The sequence below is a fragment of the Silene latifolia genome, chromosome 10 (genome assembly GCF_048544455.1).
Source record: "Silene latifolia isolate original U9 population chromosome 10, ASM4854445v1, whole genome shotgun sequence".
In the NCBI taxonomy this organism is placed as follows: domain Eukaryota; kingdom Viridiplantae; phylum Streptophyta; class Magnoliopsida; order Caryophyllales; family Caryophyllaceae; genus Silene; species Silene latifolia.
Window position 1 is genome coordinate 146,191,415 of NC_133535.1, and position 17,341 is coordinate 146,208,755.

Below are 17,341 nucleotides of genomic sequence, written 5' to 3' on the forward strand. Positions count from 1 at the left end.
CAGTTACGTTTTAAAGTTGGGATGTTGATCATGAGTTCATGACACAAACTAATTTATCTCAATAGCTTCATGGTGCTCTCCATGAAGTTGAACTGTTAAAATAATAATGTCATAGGTACTACGTGTTTGCCTGATATTTGAAACATTCTTCCAATTCTACCTGTAGTCAAAAACTTCATTGTGGAGCCAGGAAAATTGGTCAGACTAACATATACTCTAATTCATTGGATTACAATGGTATAACATCATGCGACCACTATCTTACCTTGCAAAAATGCCCACCAAATGAAAGATTTTCAATTTTACATGGACGGGCAAGGTAGGCAAGGAGCTCACATGCTCCAGCACTTTGGTGATTTGCGACCGTTTCCTCTAATGTGACTGAAAATCCAATAAGAGCTGCAGCATTCCTAAAACAAACAGACTTAAAGTTTTCCAACACTGTCAAGTAATTGAGATTTGGTGCGATAATTTCCATATACTCAAAATCTTTGCATCTCGTTAATGTCAGGCTTTGAAGAGCTGGACAACTAGCAATGAAATCAGTGAGAGAGTTCCCCTTAAAAGTGACATTTTCAAACTCAATCGTCTTAAGATTTACGAATTGCTTAAAGAATGGTAGCAAATTGATTATGCACTTGTGAAGTGTGAGTCTTTCAAGATTTAAACACGAAAAAAGGTGGTAAGACAACTTAAGAGGCGAGTTTTCCACATTCTTAATGGTGATATCCTTGACACCATTCCTTGAGAGATAGAAAAAACACGGGCCAATATCAGGTGCGCTGGAAGACCTAAGTTTCGGAATGCAAAGATAAAAAACACTTATGGTGCCAATATGATATTACTTTAACCTAAGTAATATATGTAAAGGTCATACTTCAAGATTTCTTCCCATATGTCGGATTTTGGATTGTGATCTCAATTTAGCTTTGCTTTTTAGTTATTTAGAAAACGTATCGCAGGTTCAGTGGTGTGATATTGTATAGTATAACCCGTGATATTGTTTGATATTCTTTTACTGGATTCACAGACTCAGATACAATATCATAGGTTATACTAAACAATATCACAGCTCAGACTTAAAATAATAATAATAATAATAATAATAATTATCCATAATTTTTTTTTTATTCTTTAAAAAAAAAAATCGTGATATTTTTGTGTAGAGCGTGTGATAATAAGTGGACTCACGGGACTCAAAAAGATAGGGTGAACTTATTGACCATAAATAATTTGAAACCAACCCTATTGATGGGGCATATTCTGCACCCGCTGACCGAGTCAACATATTGAGCAAGGTTAAAGATATCCACAGCAAGTCAACGACTTAGACAGCCTAACCGACGCAGCCCTCACACTGTCGCTGGGTCTCGGGTGGGACAACTAGCACCGTAGGGGCACATATCCGCGTACTCATATCCAAGACCCCTCGGCGGAGAGTCAACAGGGCCCGCCGGCCTGCCATGGGTCCCTCGGCCGAGGGTAGATCAGTCTTTCCACCTGCTAGCCACTTGGCCACTACGTGACAAAAGGTGAAAGTCTATAAATACTCCTCAACCCTCATTGAGTAAAGGATCCCAAAATCATAACCTAAATACCCTATAATCTGGTAATATCTTCCTTATCTCTCTACAATAAATACTTAGCCAAGTAACACATAACTTATCTCTTTAAGTTCACTGACTTGGGCGTCGGAGTGAGTACGCTCGGCCAAAGCCGAGCCCTCAGTTTGTTCTTTGTTTCAGGAGAGGCCAAAAGGAGGATTCAGTCAAAGACATCATTCTACAAGCCACGAGTGGTAACAATACCTGCTTCGGAATTACACCCGGAACAATTGAGGCCAAAAGGAGGATTCAGTCAAAGACATCATTCTACAAGCCACGAGTGGTAACAATACCTGCTTCGGAATTACACCCGGAACACCTATAAAACCTTACTTCGCCGGAAAATCTCCTATCTCCTATATATATATATATATATATATATATATATATATATATATATATATATATATATATAACTTCTCATAACTTTTCCCTCCAAAAGGAATCTCTTTAAATAAGGAAACAAGACTACATTTTAATAAGTTATTTTTTTTATAAACATAATAATTATTTAATCTTTTGATTAAATCAAAAATTATAAATTACTAACAAAAAATTCATCAAAATTACTATTTGAGAAAAGTTGTAAATTGAAATCATTAGTTTTGTAGTAAAAAATAATTAAATATATTTTATAACTTCACTCAATTCTCTTAATAAGTTTTTTCACTCATTTTCATATAAAAATAAAAAGGGTGAAATACGAAATTAATAACGCATCAATTTAAGTTCTATAAATAGTGAATGGGTTTTTCTAACATGTGCCTTAAAGGCACATGATAAGAAGTTAAGTAGGGAAAGATTTTCAACATTATATCACTAATTATGGTAAGTATAAGTTTTAACTCTAGTTTGTGATGATATATTCTCAACAAACTTTCCGAAAATCCGATAATTGCATTTAAATGTAAAAACTTTATATACCGTTCAGATTTATACTAGTTTTCATTCAAGCATCAACTTATTTTTACCATAAAATGGTTTCGAAACATGCTCTCTCTGATTAACCCACAAATTATTTAAGAAACCAATTTAATTGAGGGCAGTTTCCGTTCAACATCAATGATCAATTATTCTGGACTTTCCCATGAATCGTTTGGTATAATCCTTACGTTTTTTTATTTTGATTTGATTGATTATGTTGCATAACTGTATTATATAGCAATTGTTTGCTGGGTAATTCTGAATTATTTTAATTTGTAGTAGTAAATATATTAACTAGAACTGCAAATTGGGTGTTTATTAGATTTCTTAAAAGATTAAGAATTTAGATAGTGCACTCCACCTGTTTGACGAAATTCCTCTTAAAAAATCACCATGTTTGGGGAAACAGTAGGTCTCATAAGAGACCGTCTCCCACTAATTTAGTGGGAGATATAATAAGGAAAAAAGAAATTTAGTGGGTCCTCGTCCTATCATGTGAACGGTCTCTCAATAATGCTATTGAGAGACCGTCTTTCCGAAGTTTTTGTGTTGGGGAAATTGTAGCAAAAATTCAAAGTGGTACAGTTGATAGAATTTCAGAGCTTAAGGAATTTGCTTGTTTATCATGTTTTTTCTCCCTTTTCTCTGATTTACAGTTTACTTGTGCAATCGTTATGTGACGGTTTCAAAGGATTATTCTTGTTAGCCGACCACAAATCATTTCGGGATTAAGGCTTTGTTGTTGATGATTACTTCATTTATTGTCAATTGAATTATGGAAATTTGGTTCATTGTCAATCATAGTTAGGAATGGTCAAGGCATATCGCGTAGTTAACTTACACGGTATTTTGCTAAATGCACAGGCTATATAGTATAAGCTGTATGGACGGTGGAGCATGATTATGTCAATGATAGAGCAATTCTTACTAAGATCTTTGAAGCATTGCAAAACCTTTTCACAGGTCCATCAAACTCACGCGTATGGTATTACCACCGGTGTTCTCAGTCCGCGCAACTGTTTTCTCCTCTCTAACATTCTATCCACAGTTGCACAGCTTTCTGCAGCGACGAATGTCACAGCTTCCTCTGATGTTTTAAATTATGCCCTCTCAGTGTTCAATCACATTAACTCACCGACTTCTTTCAGCTACAATACGATGATGCGAGTCCAGATACTCTTGTCCTCTCCTGCATCAGCCATATGCTTGTTTACTCAAATGCGTCGTGTTTCCATTCCTCCTGATTTCCATACGTACCCATTTGCCATTAAAGCCTCCGGGCTTCTCCACGCGCCTTTGATTGCTGCCACCCTTCACTCAGAAATCTTGAAGTTTGGATTCATTTCTGATATATATGTTCTCAATTCCATAGTTCATGTATATGCTAAATTGAACTGCCTTAGTGATGCTAGCTCATTATTTGCGTGTAGCGACCATAAAGATGTTGTATCCTACAATGCAATGATTGATGGTTTTGTAAAGGCTGGAGACTTTGAACAAGCACGTGCACTTTTCGATAAAATGACAATTCATGATGAAGTGTCTTGGGGTACGCTAATTGCGGGCTATGCCCGCATGAACTTTTGTCAAGAGGCCATTGACCTCTTTAATAGTTTACTTCATTCTTCCTGCAGCTCTAGCCCTGACAATGTTTCATTAGTTTCTGTTCTTTCTGCCTGCGCAAAACTTGGTGATCTAGAGCAAGGCAGAGAGATCCATAATTACATACTCCAGAACAAGATTAGACTGGATTCGTTCCTGTCAACTGGTTTGGTGGACTTTTATGCCAAGTCTGGCTGCATTGAAATTGCGATAAATATATTTGAATCGAGCTCTTCAAAAAATTTGTTTACATGGAATGCATTATTAGTGGGCCTTGCTATGAATGGCCAGGGTAAAGTATGCTTGGAGTATTTTTTCAGGATGATGAAAGATGGAATTCAACCTGATGGAGTGAGCTTCTTAGGTGTCCTGGTTGGGTGCAGTCATGCTGGTCTAGTTTCTGAAGCTCGTAAGCTTTTCCAAGATATGGAAGCTATGTATGGAGTTCGTAAAGAGCTAAAGCACTATGGCTGCATGGCTGATTTGTATGGACGTGCTGGTTTAATTCGGGAAGCATTACAGATGATTGAACAAATGCCAATTCAGGGCGATATCTATACTTGGGGAGGTTTGCTTGCTGGCTGCAGAAAACATGGGATTATCGATGTTGCTGAGGATGTTGCCAAGCATGTAAAGAAGTTGTGTCCTGACGATGGTGGGGTTTATTCTGTGATGGTTGACATGTATGCTAATTCTGACTTATGGGATAATGTGCTCCAGACACGGCATTTGATAAAGACTAAAAGGGTGAAAAAGAATGCTGCTTGCAGTCTGATTAAACTAAATGGTACAACTCATGAGTTCATAGCCGGGGACAGTTTGCATCCTCGTACTGATGATATACATTTGGTTCTGAGTGGGATACAAAATCATCAATTTGGAACTTGATGGTTAACATTTCATTATATATATGGTCCAAATCATCAAATGGCTCATATCATCTGAATGAGATCCATGATCCTGTGCTTTTGTCTTGAAATATCAGTTGTTGTGACTTGCGATGTGTATGCTCCATGATACTTGGTCTGCTCTTGCTACAATGCAGCTGGTTATATGTACTCGGCTACAAAGGAGCGAACTGGAGAATATTGCAACATATTTAAAGAACTCGGAGCTGGATTCTTCCTTTAATGAATACTGTTCATAATGAAGGTAACCTCTACCTGATGGTCACTTTCACCATTTTGTCTCCCCTTCCTCCACTCCCCTATCCGTTCTCTGAGTCCAAAGTTTGTTACAGAACTCAAACCTGGCATGATATCATTAAAATTTAGAACCATGGTTTTAAATATCAGCTGCGACATTTGTGCTAATTCTGATGTATCATGTATGGGATAATAGTCCACCCAAGTTATAAGCTCATAAGTTACCTTCACTTGTCTAATCTGTTTCAAAGAAACTTGTTGTGTGTGAATTGTGCATTATCAATTATTTTGTCTACATAGGCTGCAGGAACCAAAAATATTGGTCTTTGTTTCCTATGTTTTTTATGAAGTTGCACTGTTATTCTCTAACCTCTATAAAACAAACTCGCCAGATCAGTTTACTGAAACATCTTACTTGATTTGGCAGCTTCAAACACCTAATTTCTGCAACTCTCACTCTTAGCTACTCCGTATTACTCTTGGATCAGCGGTTTTCATTTTGTCTATGGTGTGAAGTTCACTGTTTCCGTTTCGCTAAAATGCCCTGTAACTTCATCTCAGGTTAATTGTCATATAGCTTTCTAGGACTTTTTGGTATTATTCCATTATTCTTTCAATCCTCGATACCAGAGAGGCGGGTCGTGCTAGTGTATTGTCTAAGAGGTGGTATCAAGCTTGGTCTTCCATTCCGGTTTTGGATTTTCGGACTCAACACTATGAGATGGAGTATAAGTATTGTTATGCATTGATGTTTGGTTACAGTGATTATCTTGATGAAGTTCAAGGTTTTCTTGGGTTCATAGATAGGACTATGCTAAGATACGATACTCAGCAGTACAGAATAAAGAAACTTTATCTTGAGCTTCCTATGGCGAATGAAAATACCGAACTCTCGTTTGATAAATGGATAAGGATTGCAGTGCAAAACCAAGTCGAGGAGTTACTTATTGAAACTAAAGATTGCTTATGCTCCTATAACAAATGATATTGTTTCGGAGCTGGCATATGGGCTTGTAGCGTTAGAAAGCTTAGTATTGGATTCATGCTTAATGCTGAAATGCATTATGATCTCGAGCATTTCGCTGAAGGAACTTCGAATCAGAAGTGCATTAGACTTGGTGAAGGTTACAATTGACGCTCCTAAATTGATCGAGTTTTGGTACAACTGTGAAATGGAGACCTCTTTGTCATTCATCAGAAACTCAGATCATTGTAATGCGCAATTGTAATGCGCAATTCTCCCTATCGGTGAGAAGTACGACGAATTCCGTAACCACTGATTGGTTTGTCAAAATAAAGAAGATTCTTCAAGATTCAAACTTCTTCCAGTCTCTAGTGATTGAGTTGCCTAACTCCATGTTCAAAAACTGTCTTGAGGTATGAACTTGTACCTATTTGATGACTTGTGTCCCACATGACAAATCATAGTTGTGTCGTGGTCGTGAATTTACGAGTAATGAAGATTATGTTGGCATCTATAGGTTGTGGCAGAGGAGGACCAGCTGAGGAGGAATGTGGTTACTAACCCACCTTACAAACTCAGAGAGTTAAAGCTGCACGGAACACGTGATTGGCATCGTGTCGAATATCCGCTTACGGCCCTAAATGGACTTTTTTGGATTTGCCACCCTGATTTGCTGTCAATATCGACGAGTTTAGAGGAATTTTCTACTGAGGTATGCTATGGTAGTAGTAGTAATAATATTATGTTATGTTTGGTTATATGTTGTTACGGCCTATTAATTTAAATTGACAAGTTTTATTATCGTGTATATGGGGTATTGTCTTATAGGTGGAGCCGTGGAGGTGTTGAGCGACTATTACCCCTCTCCTAATAACCTCGTCAAAACTGACTTGACCTCACTCGTTGACAAGTTCGCCCTTTGTTTTACTTGTTCTAAATCGACAAGTTTTATTACTTGTGCTTTGTAAAATGACTTTTTCGGAGTGGATAATTTCACTGGAACTGAACTAATCCCATGTTTGCACATTTTGTTCTTGTAGACGATCTTGGATATCCTGAAGTGCAAAGTACATTGCTGGAAGCATCCCCTGAAAAGCATTGAACTTGAAGGTATCGATAGCTCAAGATTACTCTCGTATCCATGGTACATTGAGTACAGGTTTAGACTGTCGTGGCTCGAAGTTTAGGTTATAAAAATCTTAAATGCATGTCTCTAGTATGAGATCTCTGTCTCCCTTCAACTGTTAAGTTTGGGCTTCTGTTGGACACTTCGTCAACCCTGTTTCAACTATCTTGTGTTGAATGTTCGCTTTACGTCTTTCTACCATGACATTGAATCATTGTTCTTGCTGTGATAAGAGTTAAGACTTGTCCTTAATGCTTGTTTTTAACTCCTGTATTCTCATAAATCATAGGACTTGCAAATGGAAGCGCAGTAACTGCAAATTCCATTCCCGGATACATCCGGCCTCCATCAACAAGGCCAAGATCAAAATCAATGACACGTTCCATAAACAAGTCAGAAGTAAGAGCTTCTCCCGCCCGATGACCAAGTCTAACTTTTGAAGTAGCATATTTGGATGTGGAAGGCAAAGCACATAAGTTCAGGTTGAACATGGTAAATTGATACCGAGTTTGAAAGACAACAAAGCCACGATCCATAGCTCGTTCCAAAGAAATATCGAGACTATTAACAATCTCAGGAATATTATCCACACAATGGGACACCTTATGACTAATTCTTCACAGCGAACACAGTATTTAAAAACTTCTTCATACTTGAATTAAATCCACAGGAGTTTACCGTTAGTGCATGCAAGAAAGAACCCGGGATTAAAGGGTTCACCCAGACGTCGGGTTAAGTTTTGGAAGAGCTGAAATGATAATCTTCATTTCTTAAAATGTTGTCCAAAAATCTGAAATTTATTTCATCTTTGGACTTTTGGATTTTATCTTTTCATGATTTCTATCATGAATTTCTGCTCATTTCTTTCTTACTTTTTTGTTGGTTCTGATTAAATTTAGTTTTTTTCCCATATTCTTGATTTTAGTTTTTCTTGAACTTTTGAAGTTTCAAGACTTCCTCTTGTGAGATTTCTCATTACCCTCCTTTCTCTTTGATGTATAATGATTTCTGGTAAATTATAAGTTTCGACTTGTTTTATGCTCACATCCGTTGGGATGTGATAGGTTGATTTCGATTAACCTATTTTTCTTTCCTTATAAAAAAAATAAAAAAATATGGGATGACGAAAAAAATCCAAATAAAAACGGGGTACCAATAAAAATATTGTCCGTCTCATTATAGACGATCGCTATCCGTCTATAGTTATAGACGAATAATGACTCTCACAAAATTAAAGTGGGAGGGTAAATGGGCTATCCATTTTCCACCTACTTGCGCTACTCATTTTCATTTGTAAGAGGAACAACTATATACAAATAGCGTCCGTCTACCATGAGAATACGGATAGTCTCCATCTACATGAGAATCTACATAGTATAAAAGTCAAGTTTTTTCTTGACTTTTGATTGACTGGTGTGTTTTTACATGTGGGCCTCGCCATGTCTCTTATACCATTTAATTACCTTCTCTCCTCAAGCCAATCATTTAATTACCTTCTCTCCTCAAGCCAATCCCTCTTATGTCTATCTTTTATTTCTATTTTAATTGCTTATGTTAAAACATAAGTTAAAATGTCACAATTTACATAAATGTTGCAATTTACAATTTTACATACATTCAACGGGTTAAGATGTCAAACCTTTAATATAATTCTAACAAAATACGGTTGTATATTATTTGACATTCAAATCTTCAAATATGGACTATTTATATTGTCACGGTATTGAACGCTTAATCACACTCAATTATATGTTTATGTATCTAATAATAATAGTGTCTGCTATTACAGCCCGTGCATTTTTTTGCACGGGAATAAAACTAGTTTGTGATAAAAATGGGGTGTCAAAAAAATGGCCCACGTATTTGAAGTAAATTCAATTTAAAAAGTTTGACGGACCATAACTCTTACCAGAGGCTTTTTTTCCAAATTGAATGTCAAGATCAACTTGGAAGATGAAAAGTTTCAAAAAATGTTAAAAGGACTTTCTAGAGAATCATCTCGATTGATCCAAATCCTTGTGGTATTACTGGTATACTCTTTGTTATCTATTCTTTATCTTCCATCAATTTTATTTGATCAGCTAAAAATCTGGAATTTAGACAGTGCACTCCACCTGTTCGACGAAATTCCTGTAAAAAAATCATCATGTTTGGGGAAAATGTAGCATAGATGGAACACAAATGGGTACAATTGATAGAATTTCGGAACTTCCGGTATTTATACTACATAATATTCTCTCAAACCTCGATACTAAAGAGGCGGGTCGTGTTAGCGTGTTGTCTAAGAGGTGGTATGAAGCTTGGTCATCCGTTCCTGTTTTGAATTTTCGGCATGAGTACTATCGGAAGAAATTTAGGTTTGATTCAATGAAGTATTATTTCAGTGTTGATAAAAATGCGATTCCGAGATTTTTGAAGTTCATAGATAGGACTATGCATAGATATGATACTCATAAGTATAGAATAAGAAAATTTAACCTTGAGCTTCCTATAATGGATAAAAAGATTCAACCTTTGGTTGATAAATGGATAAAGATTGCGGTGCAAAATCAAGTCGAGGAGTTATGTATCAATAGTAATGATCCCCGTTACTCGTATACGCTGCCAGAGATTCTATTTCGTGCAAAATCATTGAAAGTTTTGAAATGTTCGCACGTTGTGCTGCCATATTATGAGACCATGGAACTTATATCTCTTGAGTATCTGGATTTGAGTTTATTCCAGGATGTAGCTACTGTTGATACGGATATGCTTCAGAGAATTATCGCTTTCTGCCCCTTGGTTGAATTCAATACATTAACGGGCCCTAAACTTATTCTTCTTTCATGGAAAAGAAAAGTGAACAAGGAAGACGATGTTTTTGGTAAATTCAAAGCATCCTCGCTTAGAAAGTTTACTTATCATGTATTTAATAAGGTTGTTGAGCGGCCATTGGACATGAAACTGGTTGCATTGAAAAACTTGAGAAAGGTGGAGATTAGTAGTGCTACTATAACAGATGATATTGTTTCGGAGCTGGTATCTGGGCTTGTAGCTTTAGAAAGCTTAGTATTGAGTTCATGCGTATTGCTGAAATGCATTATGATCTCGAGCATTTCGCTCAAGGAACTTTGAATCAGAAGTGGCTTAAACTTGGTGAAGGTTACAATTGACGCTCCTAACTTGACCGAGTTTTGGTACAAATGTGAAATGGAGACCTCTTTGTCATTCATCAGAAAGTCAGATCATTGTAATGGGCAATTCTCCCCATTGGTGAGAATGACGACGAAATCCGTAACCACTGATTGGTTTGTTAAAATAAAGAAGATTCTTCAAGATTCAAACTTCTTCCAGTCTCTATTGATTCAGTTGCCTAACTCTATGTTCAAAAACTGTCTTGAGGTATGAACTTGAACGGTTGTACACTTGTACCTATTTGATGACTTTGTTTAGGGGTGTAAACAAGCCGAGCCGAGCCGAGCTCGAGCTTACCTATGATTGAGCTCGGCTCATATGGTAAAAATAGAGTTCGAGCCCGAACCTGAGCTCTTGAAATCAAGGCTCGGGATCGGCTCATATAATATTTTACGAGCCCAAACCCGAGCCCGAACTTTGTTTGGGTACCATTTTTTCGAGCATTATTTTAATTATAACGTAATTTTTGATTTAAAAATTCAAATTCAAACGAGAATATTATCTTTTTGTTAGCTTATAATAACAACTAGTTTGAATGCCCGTGCGTTGCAACGGGATAATTAACTTATTTATATTGCAAAAAAAAAACGTTATAATGGTTTAATGTTTACATTCTATGTCTAATGATTTGTTTACATATTATTAAAATATCTCTTTCAAAAAAAAATAAAAGATTAATATATACGTGGGTTAACTTTCATTTATAATCATATAATCACCCCACCTTATACTAATCTTTCGATGTGGGACAATTCTACTATTTATAAGTAATATATTCACCAAACTTGAATTTTTTTTCTGATGTGGGACAATTCTACTATTTATACGTAGTATATATTCATCAAACCTGCATTGTTTTTCATTGTGGACAAATAACATACTCAGAATTATTACACCATCTTTTTTGCACTTAGTTCGACATCCAACCAGATCTCGAATACCGAATATAGACAATTGTTACTCATTATATCTAATAGCTATATTTAAATTTAATAATATGATCAAGTACTCTCCATTAATATTTGTACGTTGTTTTTCTTCAAAAAAAATTTAACATAATTGAGATACGGAAATTTCCCGTGGTACCCCTTAATTTTGTCAGATTTTTCATGTTACTCCTAGTTTTAAGAATCTGCATATGGTACCCTTGAGGTTCTATTTTTTTGCCCATGGTACCCCCTTATGTAAAGGCTGTTAAATGGACGTTAAGTTTGATAGCGTGGCAATAAAATAACAATTAAAAAATAATACCCCCTTTATTGTTTTATTGGTACGGATATCTCTCTCTTTTAAATGAAAATTTAATTAACTATGTCATTATAATATTGGAAATTTCTCATGGTAACCTTGAACTTTGATAGATTACACATGCTACCATGGACTTTTGTTTTCTATTTTTTTTATCATAATTAAAATATGTGTAAATGATAGGAACCTATACTCTAATGATAGAATATTTTTTAACACAATTCTAATTATATTATTTAAACGTAGTATATTTACCACACCTACATTATTTTTCAATATGGGACATATAAAATCTATAGGTAGAAAATATAATGATATAAACTTTTAAGAGCTCTCCAAGACAATACTTAAGAGACTCAAAAGATTTTGGGTTGATGCCTAAGTTCCAAGGATGCCTCCTATTTATAATTATAGCATCACCCACCTTATGCTATATTTCGATGTGGGAAAATTCTATTTTTTATATGTAGTATATTTATCACATCTATATTATTTTTCAATGTGAGACATATAACATACTATGAAATACACCATCTTTAATATGTGCAAATTATATGAAATCTATATATACTCTAATGATAGCATTTCTTACCATGAATCTAATAATATTATTTTCATAATTTTTTTACCGACATTATTTTGTCAAATGAAATGTAAAAGTTTTTATATAAAAATTAGAAACATCACTTGAATATAAAATAAGAAATATAGAGTATATATTATAATAACTAAAAGATTTTCCAAAGATTAACTTAGGCTAGAAATCATTATTGTAGAGACAGTAATACAAACTCTTTTAAGAGCTCTCTCTGATAATACTTAAGAGAATCAAAAGATTTTGGGTTATGACTTCTATTTATAATCATAAGATCACCCTGCCTTATAGTAATCTTCCGATGTGGGACAATTCTAATATTTATACATAGTATATTCACCACACTTACATTACTTTTCAATGTAGGACAAATAACATACTAAGTATACCATTTTTTTTTTGCACCTACTTTGACATCAACCCGATTTAATAATGAGAAAATACAATACAATACAAATCTACACTCTAATGATAGCATTTTTTTGTCACAATCTAATTATATAATTTTCATACAATATTTTTTTGTCAAATGAAATATAAAGTTTTTATATCAAAATTATAAACATCACATTAATATAATATATAAAATGTATATATATGGGACAGTTCTATTATTTATACATAATATATTCACCACACCTACATTATTTTTCAATGTGGGACATATAACATACTAAAAAGTACATATCTTTTATATCAAAAAATTTTGGGTTAATACCTAAGTTTCAAGCATGTCTCCTATTTATATTTATAGAATCACCCTACCGTATACTATTATTTCAATGTGAGATACATAATTTAATTATTTAGACGTAGTATGTTCATCATGCCTACATTATTTTTCAATGTGAAAGATATAACATACCAAGAAATACATGTCTCTTCTTAAAAAAACCACTATTGTATATATATTATTTTTCTTTATTTGAAGGTAAAACCACTTAGTCTCGATCATTAGATAGGGATCTCTACATCGTACATATAACGACTCATTAACGCTCTATTACTGTATTCAGAAGACAACCATTAGTAAAATCTTTAGTTTTGTACTGTGTCAGGAGACTACCATTAGTAAAACCTTTAGTTTTGTATTTTTCGATTTTCTTGTTCATGTTCTTAACTCTTTCCCGGGTAGTTCCCAACGATTTCCACTTTATTTTTTATATCATATCGTAGATAATGAAAGAAAATCTTAAGAGCTCTTTAAAACAATATTTATAAGACTCAAACAAATTTGGGTGGATACATAAGTTCCAAATATGCCTCCTATTTATAATCATAGGATCACATCACCTTATACTAATCTTTCGATGTTAGACAATTCTACTATTTATATGTAGTATATTCACCACACCTACTTATTTTCCAATGTGGGACAAAACATACTAAAAAGTACACAATTTTACGTATTAAGAAGTACACCATCTTTAATATGTGCAAATAATATGAAATCTATACTCTAATGATAGCATTTTTTACCACAAAGCTAATTATATCATTTTCATAATTTTTTTAACGATATTTTGTTACCAAATGAAATGTAAAAGTTTGATATAAAAATTGAAAATATCACTTGAATATAATTTAGGAAATATACATATTATAATAATTAAAAGATTTACCTCTTTATTTTTTACATCAAAAATTATACTTTCCTAAATTGATTTTTGATGATGTGGACGCTCTAGAATCGCTCGAAAAAACTCTCTTTTATATATATATATAGATATAGATTATTATGTAATTTTATGTTATAAACTAATATTTTAATTTATTTATTTTAAAATTGATACAATTTAAGTAAATATATTAAAAAAATTAAGTAATTTTAAAAATAACGAGCTCAAACGAGCTCCCGAGCCGAGCCTTAGTGTGCTCGAGCTCGGCTCGGTTTGGGCTCAGCTTAGGCTTAGTTCGAGCCTGATCTCGAGCCGAGCTTTGACCAAGTCGATCCCGAGAGCTTGTTGAGCAGGCCCAGTTCATTTACATCCCTAACTTTGTTATTATGTTCAAATGTGTTGTGTCCACATGACAAATCATAGTTATGTTGTAGTCGGAATTTTTTGGGTAACGGGGGTTATTTAGCAAATTAATTAGATTTCTGGGGATTATTTTAAACTATTTTGGTTGAATGGGTTCACGTCATCAGTTTATTCAACTTTTTCAGTTTTTAGGTGAAGCCAGTATCACTTCTCAAATGCTACTGTTAAGTTTAAAAAAAATAAAAATGCATGAAGCCGCCTATATTCTTAGTGGTTTGCATGCTTTGACATTACACCAACTAAAAGAAATGATAATTTAAGCTCGGTAAAAGGATAAGCCGCTAGAGACCTTAGCGGCTTTACTATTTTAGTACCAAAAAGTTGCAAATACACATTACACCATCTGGAAAGTGGTAGAGATATAGCAGCTTTACCCAAAAACTGGAAAAAAAAAGTGATGACGTGGACCCATTGGCCAAATAGTTTGAAATGTACCCTAAATCCCTAATTAATTTGCTAAATAACTCCCATTATCAAAAAAATCTCGTAGTTGTGTATTTACGAGTGAGGGTCATACAATCACACCTAATGTAACTATATATCGATCATCGATGAAATTAATGAAGATTATGTTGGCATTTACAGGTTGTGGCAGAGGAGGACCAGCTGAGGGGGAATGTGGTTACTAACCCACCATACAAACTCAGAGAGTTAAAGCTGCACGGAACACGTGATTGGTATCGTGTTGAATCTCCGCTTACGGCCCTAAATGGACTTTTTTGGATTTGCCACCCTGATGTGCTGTCAATATTGACAAGTTTAGAGGAATTTTCTGATGAGGTATGCTATGGCCTATTAATTTAAATCGACAAGTTTTATTACCCCTGTCCTAATAACCTCGTCAAAACTGGCTTGACCTCACTCGTTGACCAGTTCGTCCTTTGTTTTACTTGTTCTAAATCGACAAGTTTTATTACTTGAACTTTGTAAAATGACTTTTTTCGAAGTGGATAATCTCTCTGGAACTGAACTAATCCCATGTTTGCACATTTTGTTCTTGTAGACGATCTTATTGGAAATCCTGAAGTGCAAAGTACAATGCTGGAAGCATCCCCTGAAAAGCATTGAATTTGAAGGTATCGATTGCTCAAGATTACTCTCATATCCAGGGTACATTGACTACAGGTTTAGCATTGAGTACAGGTTTAGACTGTCGTGGTTCGAAGTTTAGGTTATAAAAATCTTAAATACATGTCTCTAGTATGAGATCTATGTCTGCCTTTAACTGTTAAGTTTGGGCTTCTGTTGGACACTTCGTCAACCATGTTTCAACTATCTTGGGTTGAATGTTCGCTTTACGTCTTTCTACCATGACATTGTATCATTGTTCTCGTATCAACTGAATGTTCGCTTTACGTCTTTCTATCTTGTGTTGAATGTTCTGGTATGTGGTAAAGAGTTGTGTTGATCGGACTTGGTTAGAAGTATCCGACATGTGTGCGTGTCAAAGTGTCATATTCAGCTATTATTTTGAAAAAAAAAAACATATTTTTGGTCTGAAATGAAATTTTCGCGTGTCCACCCATGTCCGAGTCGTGAGCGTCTGACACGGGTACTACGAGAGAGAAAATTGAGGAGTCCAAGCAACATATATAGGTAAGGAGTAAAGGCTATGAAGGCTTTTTGAGGAGTCCAAGCAACAAGAATTTGTGATAGATTATTATCAAGTAGAATTCCCACGTTGAGAACGCTCTGCTTGACTCGTTAAGTTATCGAGTAAGCCCGAGCTGAGCTCTAGATGCTTGTGAGTTGTCTTGTGTCTTTATCACCCCCTAATTGCGTAAAAAGGATGAGTTATAATCAATGTTAAGTTTTACCTTCATTTATTTAAATTTAATATCATATTTTTTCAAAAATAAAATTATACATATATAACTTAAATATATACTCGTATTTTATTAAATTTAAATAAAGGAAAATTCACGTGGTACCCTAAACTATGTCATTTTGCACATGGTAACCAACTTTTTAAGTTTGTGTACATGATAACCTTGAAGTTTAATTTTCAAGTATGACATGCTCTTTTTATCGTTATTCGAATCTTCAATTCAGCATAAATTATAGATCAGAAATTGGAATTGGCCAAAATTTTTTTCTATATTGATTATCTCTTCGGGATCTATAATTTAATAAAACAAAAAATGGTCATTAGAAAATTTAAGATTGAAGTTATGGTCGATTTTAGGTTTCCATTAGAAAAAACCATAGAAAATGTCGGTCGACAAATTTTTTTTTTTCAAATTGTAGATTATGACAAGAAAATGTGTGTAGGACAAAAAATTGTCCGATTCCGATTCCGATGCATGGGTTATGCTGAATTGAATTTTGTTAGAGCGACAAAAAGGACATGTTGTGCATAAAAATCAAACGTAAAGAGTAACATGTACACAAACTTAAAATATTGGATACCATATGTAAAATGGCAAAGTTTAGGGGTACTACGTGAATTTTCCGTTTAAATAATGTGTCTTGTGTCCTAAATTTAGACTACTTTTTTTCCAAACTGCTCCTCTTTTCAAGAGCTATAATTTGCCAAAAAAAAAAAAAAAAAAACAATATTGTATTTGGACTCTTGGGTAAGAGATAGAGAAATAGGAACATACATCGGATATAGTACCTCAGACCTCATTTGTTATTGAGCGTATGTATTTTTTCTGAGCTTTTTAAAGTTTATAAGTTACATTTTAATTTTTTGCCGTCAAAACTCAAATTTAACTGAGCTTATATGTAATGTTATTGAGTTATATTGTAATTTTTTGAACTTAATGTTTAAGTGAATGAACTCAGAAACTTTATAGTAAAACTCAGAAACTTTAAAACAAAACTCGAAAATATTATTATAATGCTCAAAAACTACAAAACTGAAGATAGTACATCTGATGTATAATTCATTTAATGAGATAGAGATATGACAACT

The 17,341-nt window shown here is 34.4% G+C and overlaps 3 protein-coding genes across 5 annotated transcripts; all 3 read left to right on the forward strand.

The window, feature by feature from the left end:
• Positions 1–2,549: 2,549 nt before the first annotated feature.
• Positions 2,550–8,347, forward strand: LOC141606215 (pentatricopeptide repeat-containing protein At5g61800-like). 3 transcript variants are annotated; one of them, XM_074425262.1, is made up of 7 exons: positions 2,550–2,703; positions 3,393–5,282; positions 5,703–6,060; positions 6,235–6,652; positions 6,757–6,951; positions 7,280–7,349; positions 7,655–8,347. In XM_074425262.1, exon 2 carries the CDS (start codon positions 3,426–3,428, stop codon positions 5,016–5,018), a length of 1,593 nt encoding a protein of 530 aa, XP_074281363.1. In that variant the 5' UTR covers positions 2,550–2,703; positions 3,393–3,425; the 3' UTR covers positions 5,019–5,282; positions 5,703–6,060; positions 6,235–6,652; positions 6,757–6,951; positions 7,280–7,349; positions 7,655–8,347. The 3 variants fall into 3 exon arrangements, with proteins under 3 accessions (XP_074281363.1, XP_074281364.1, XP_074281362.1); XM_074425263.1 differs by having other exon boundaries at positions 2,552–2,703; positions 5,837–6,060; XM_074425261.1 differs by lacking the exon at positions 2,550–2,703 and having other exon boundaries at positions 5,837–6,652; positions 7,655–7,958.
• Positions 8,348–9,546: 1,199 nt separating this feature from the next.
• Positions 9,547–10,479, forward strand: LOC141608436 (F-box/FBD/LRR-repeat protein At5g56420-like). Its single transcript, XM_074427791.1, has one exon. It carries the CDS (start codon positions 9,547–9,549, stop codon positions 10,477–10,479), a length of 933 nt encoding a protein of 310 aa, XP_074283892.1.
• A 75-nt stretch (positions 10,480–10,554) lies between these two features.
• Positions 10,555–15,787, forward strand: LOC141606216 (uncharacterized). Its single transcript, XM_074425264.1, has 3 exons — positions 10,555–10,746; positions 15,010–15,204; positions 15,428–15,787. Exons 1-3 carry the CDS (start codon positions 10,555–10,557, stop codon positions 15,593–15,595), a joined length of 555 nt encoding a protein of 184 aa, XP_074281365.1. The 3' UTR covers positions 15,596–15,787.
• The last annotated feature ends 1,554 nt before the right edge of the window (positions 15,788–17,341 follow it).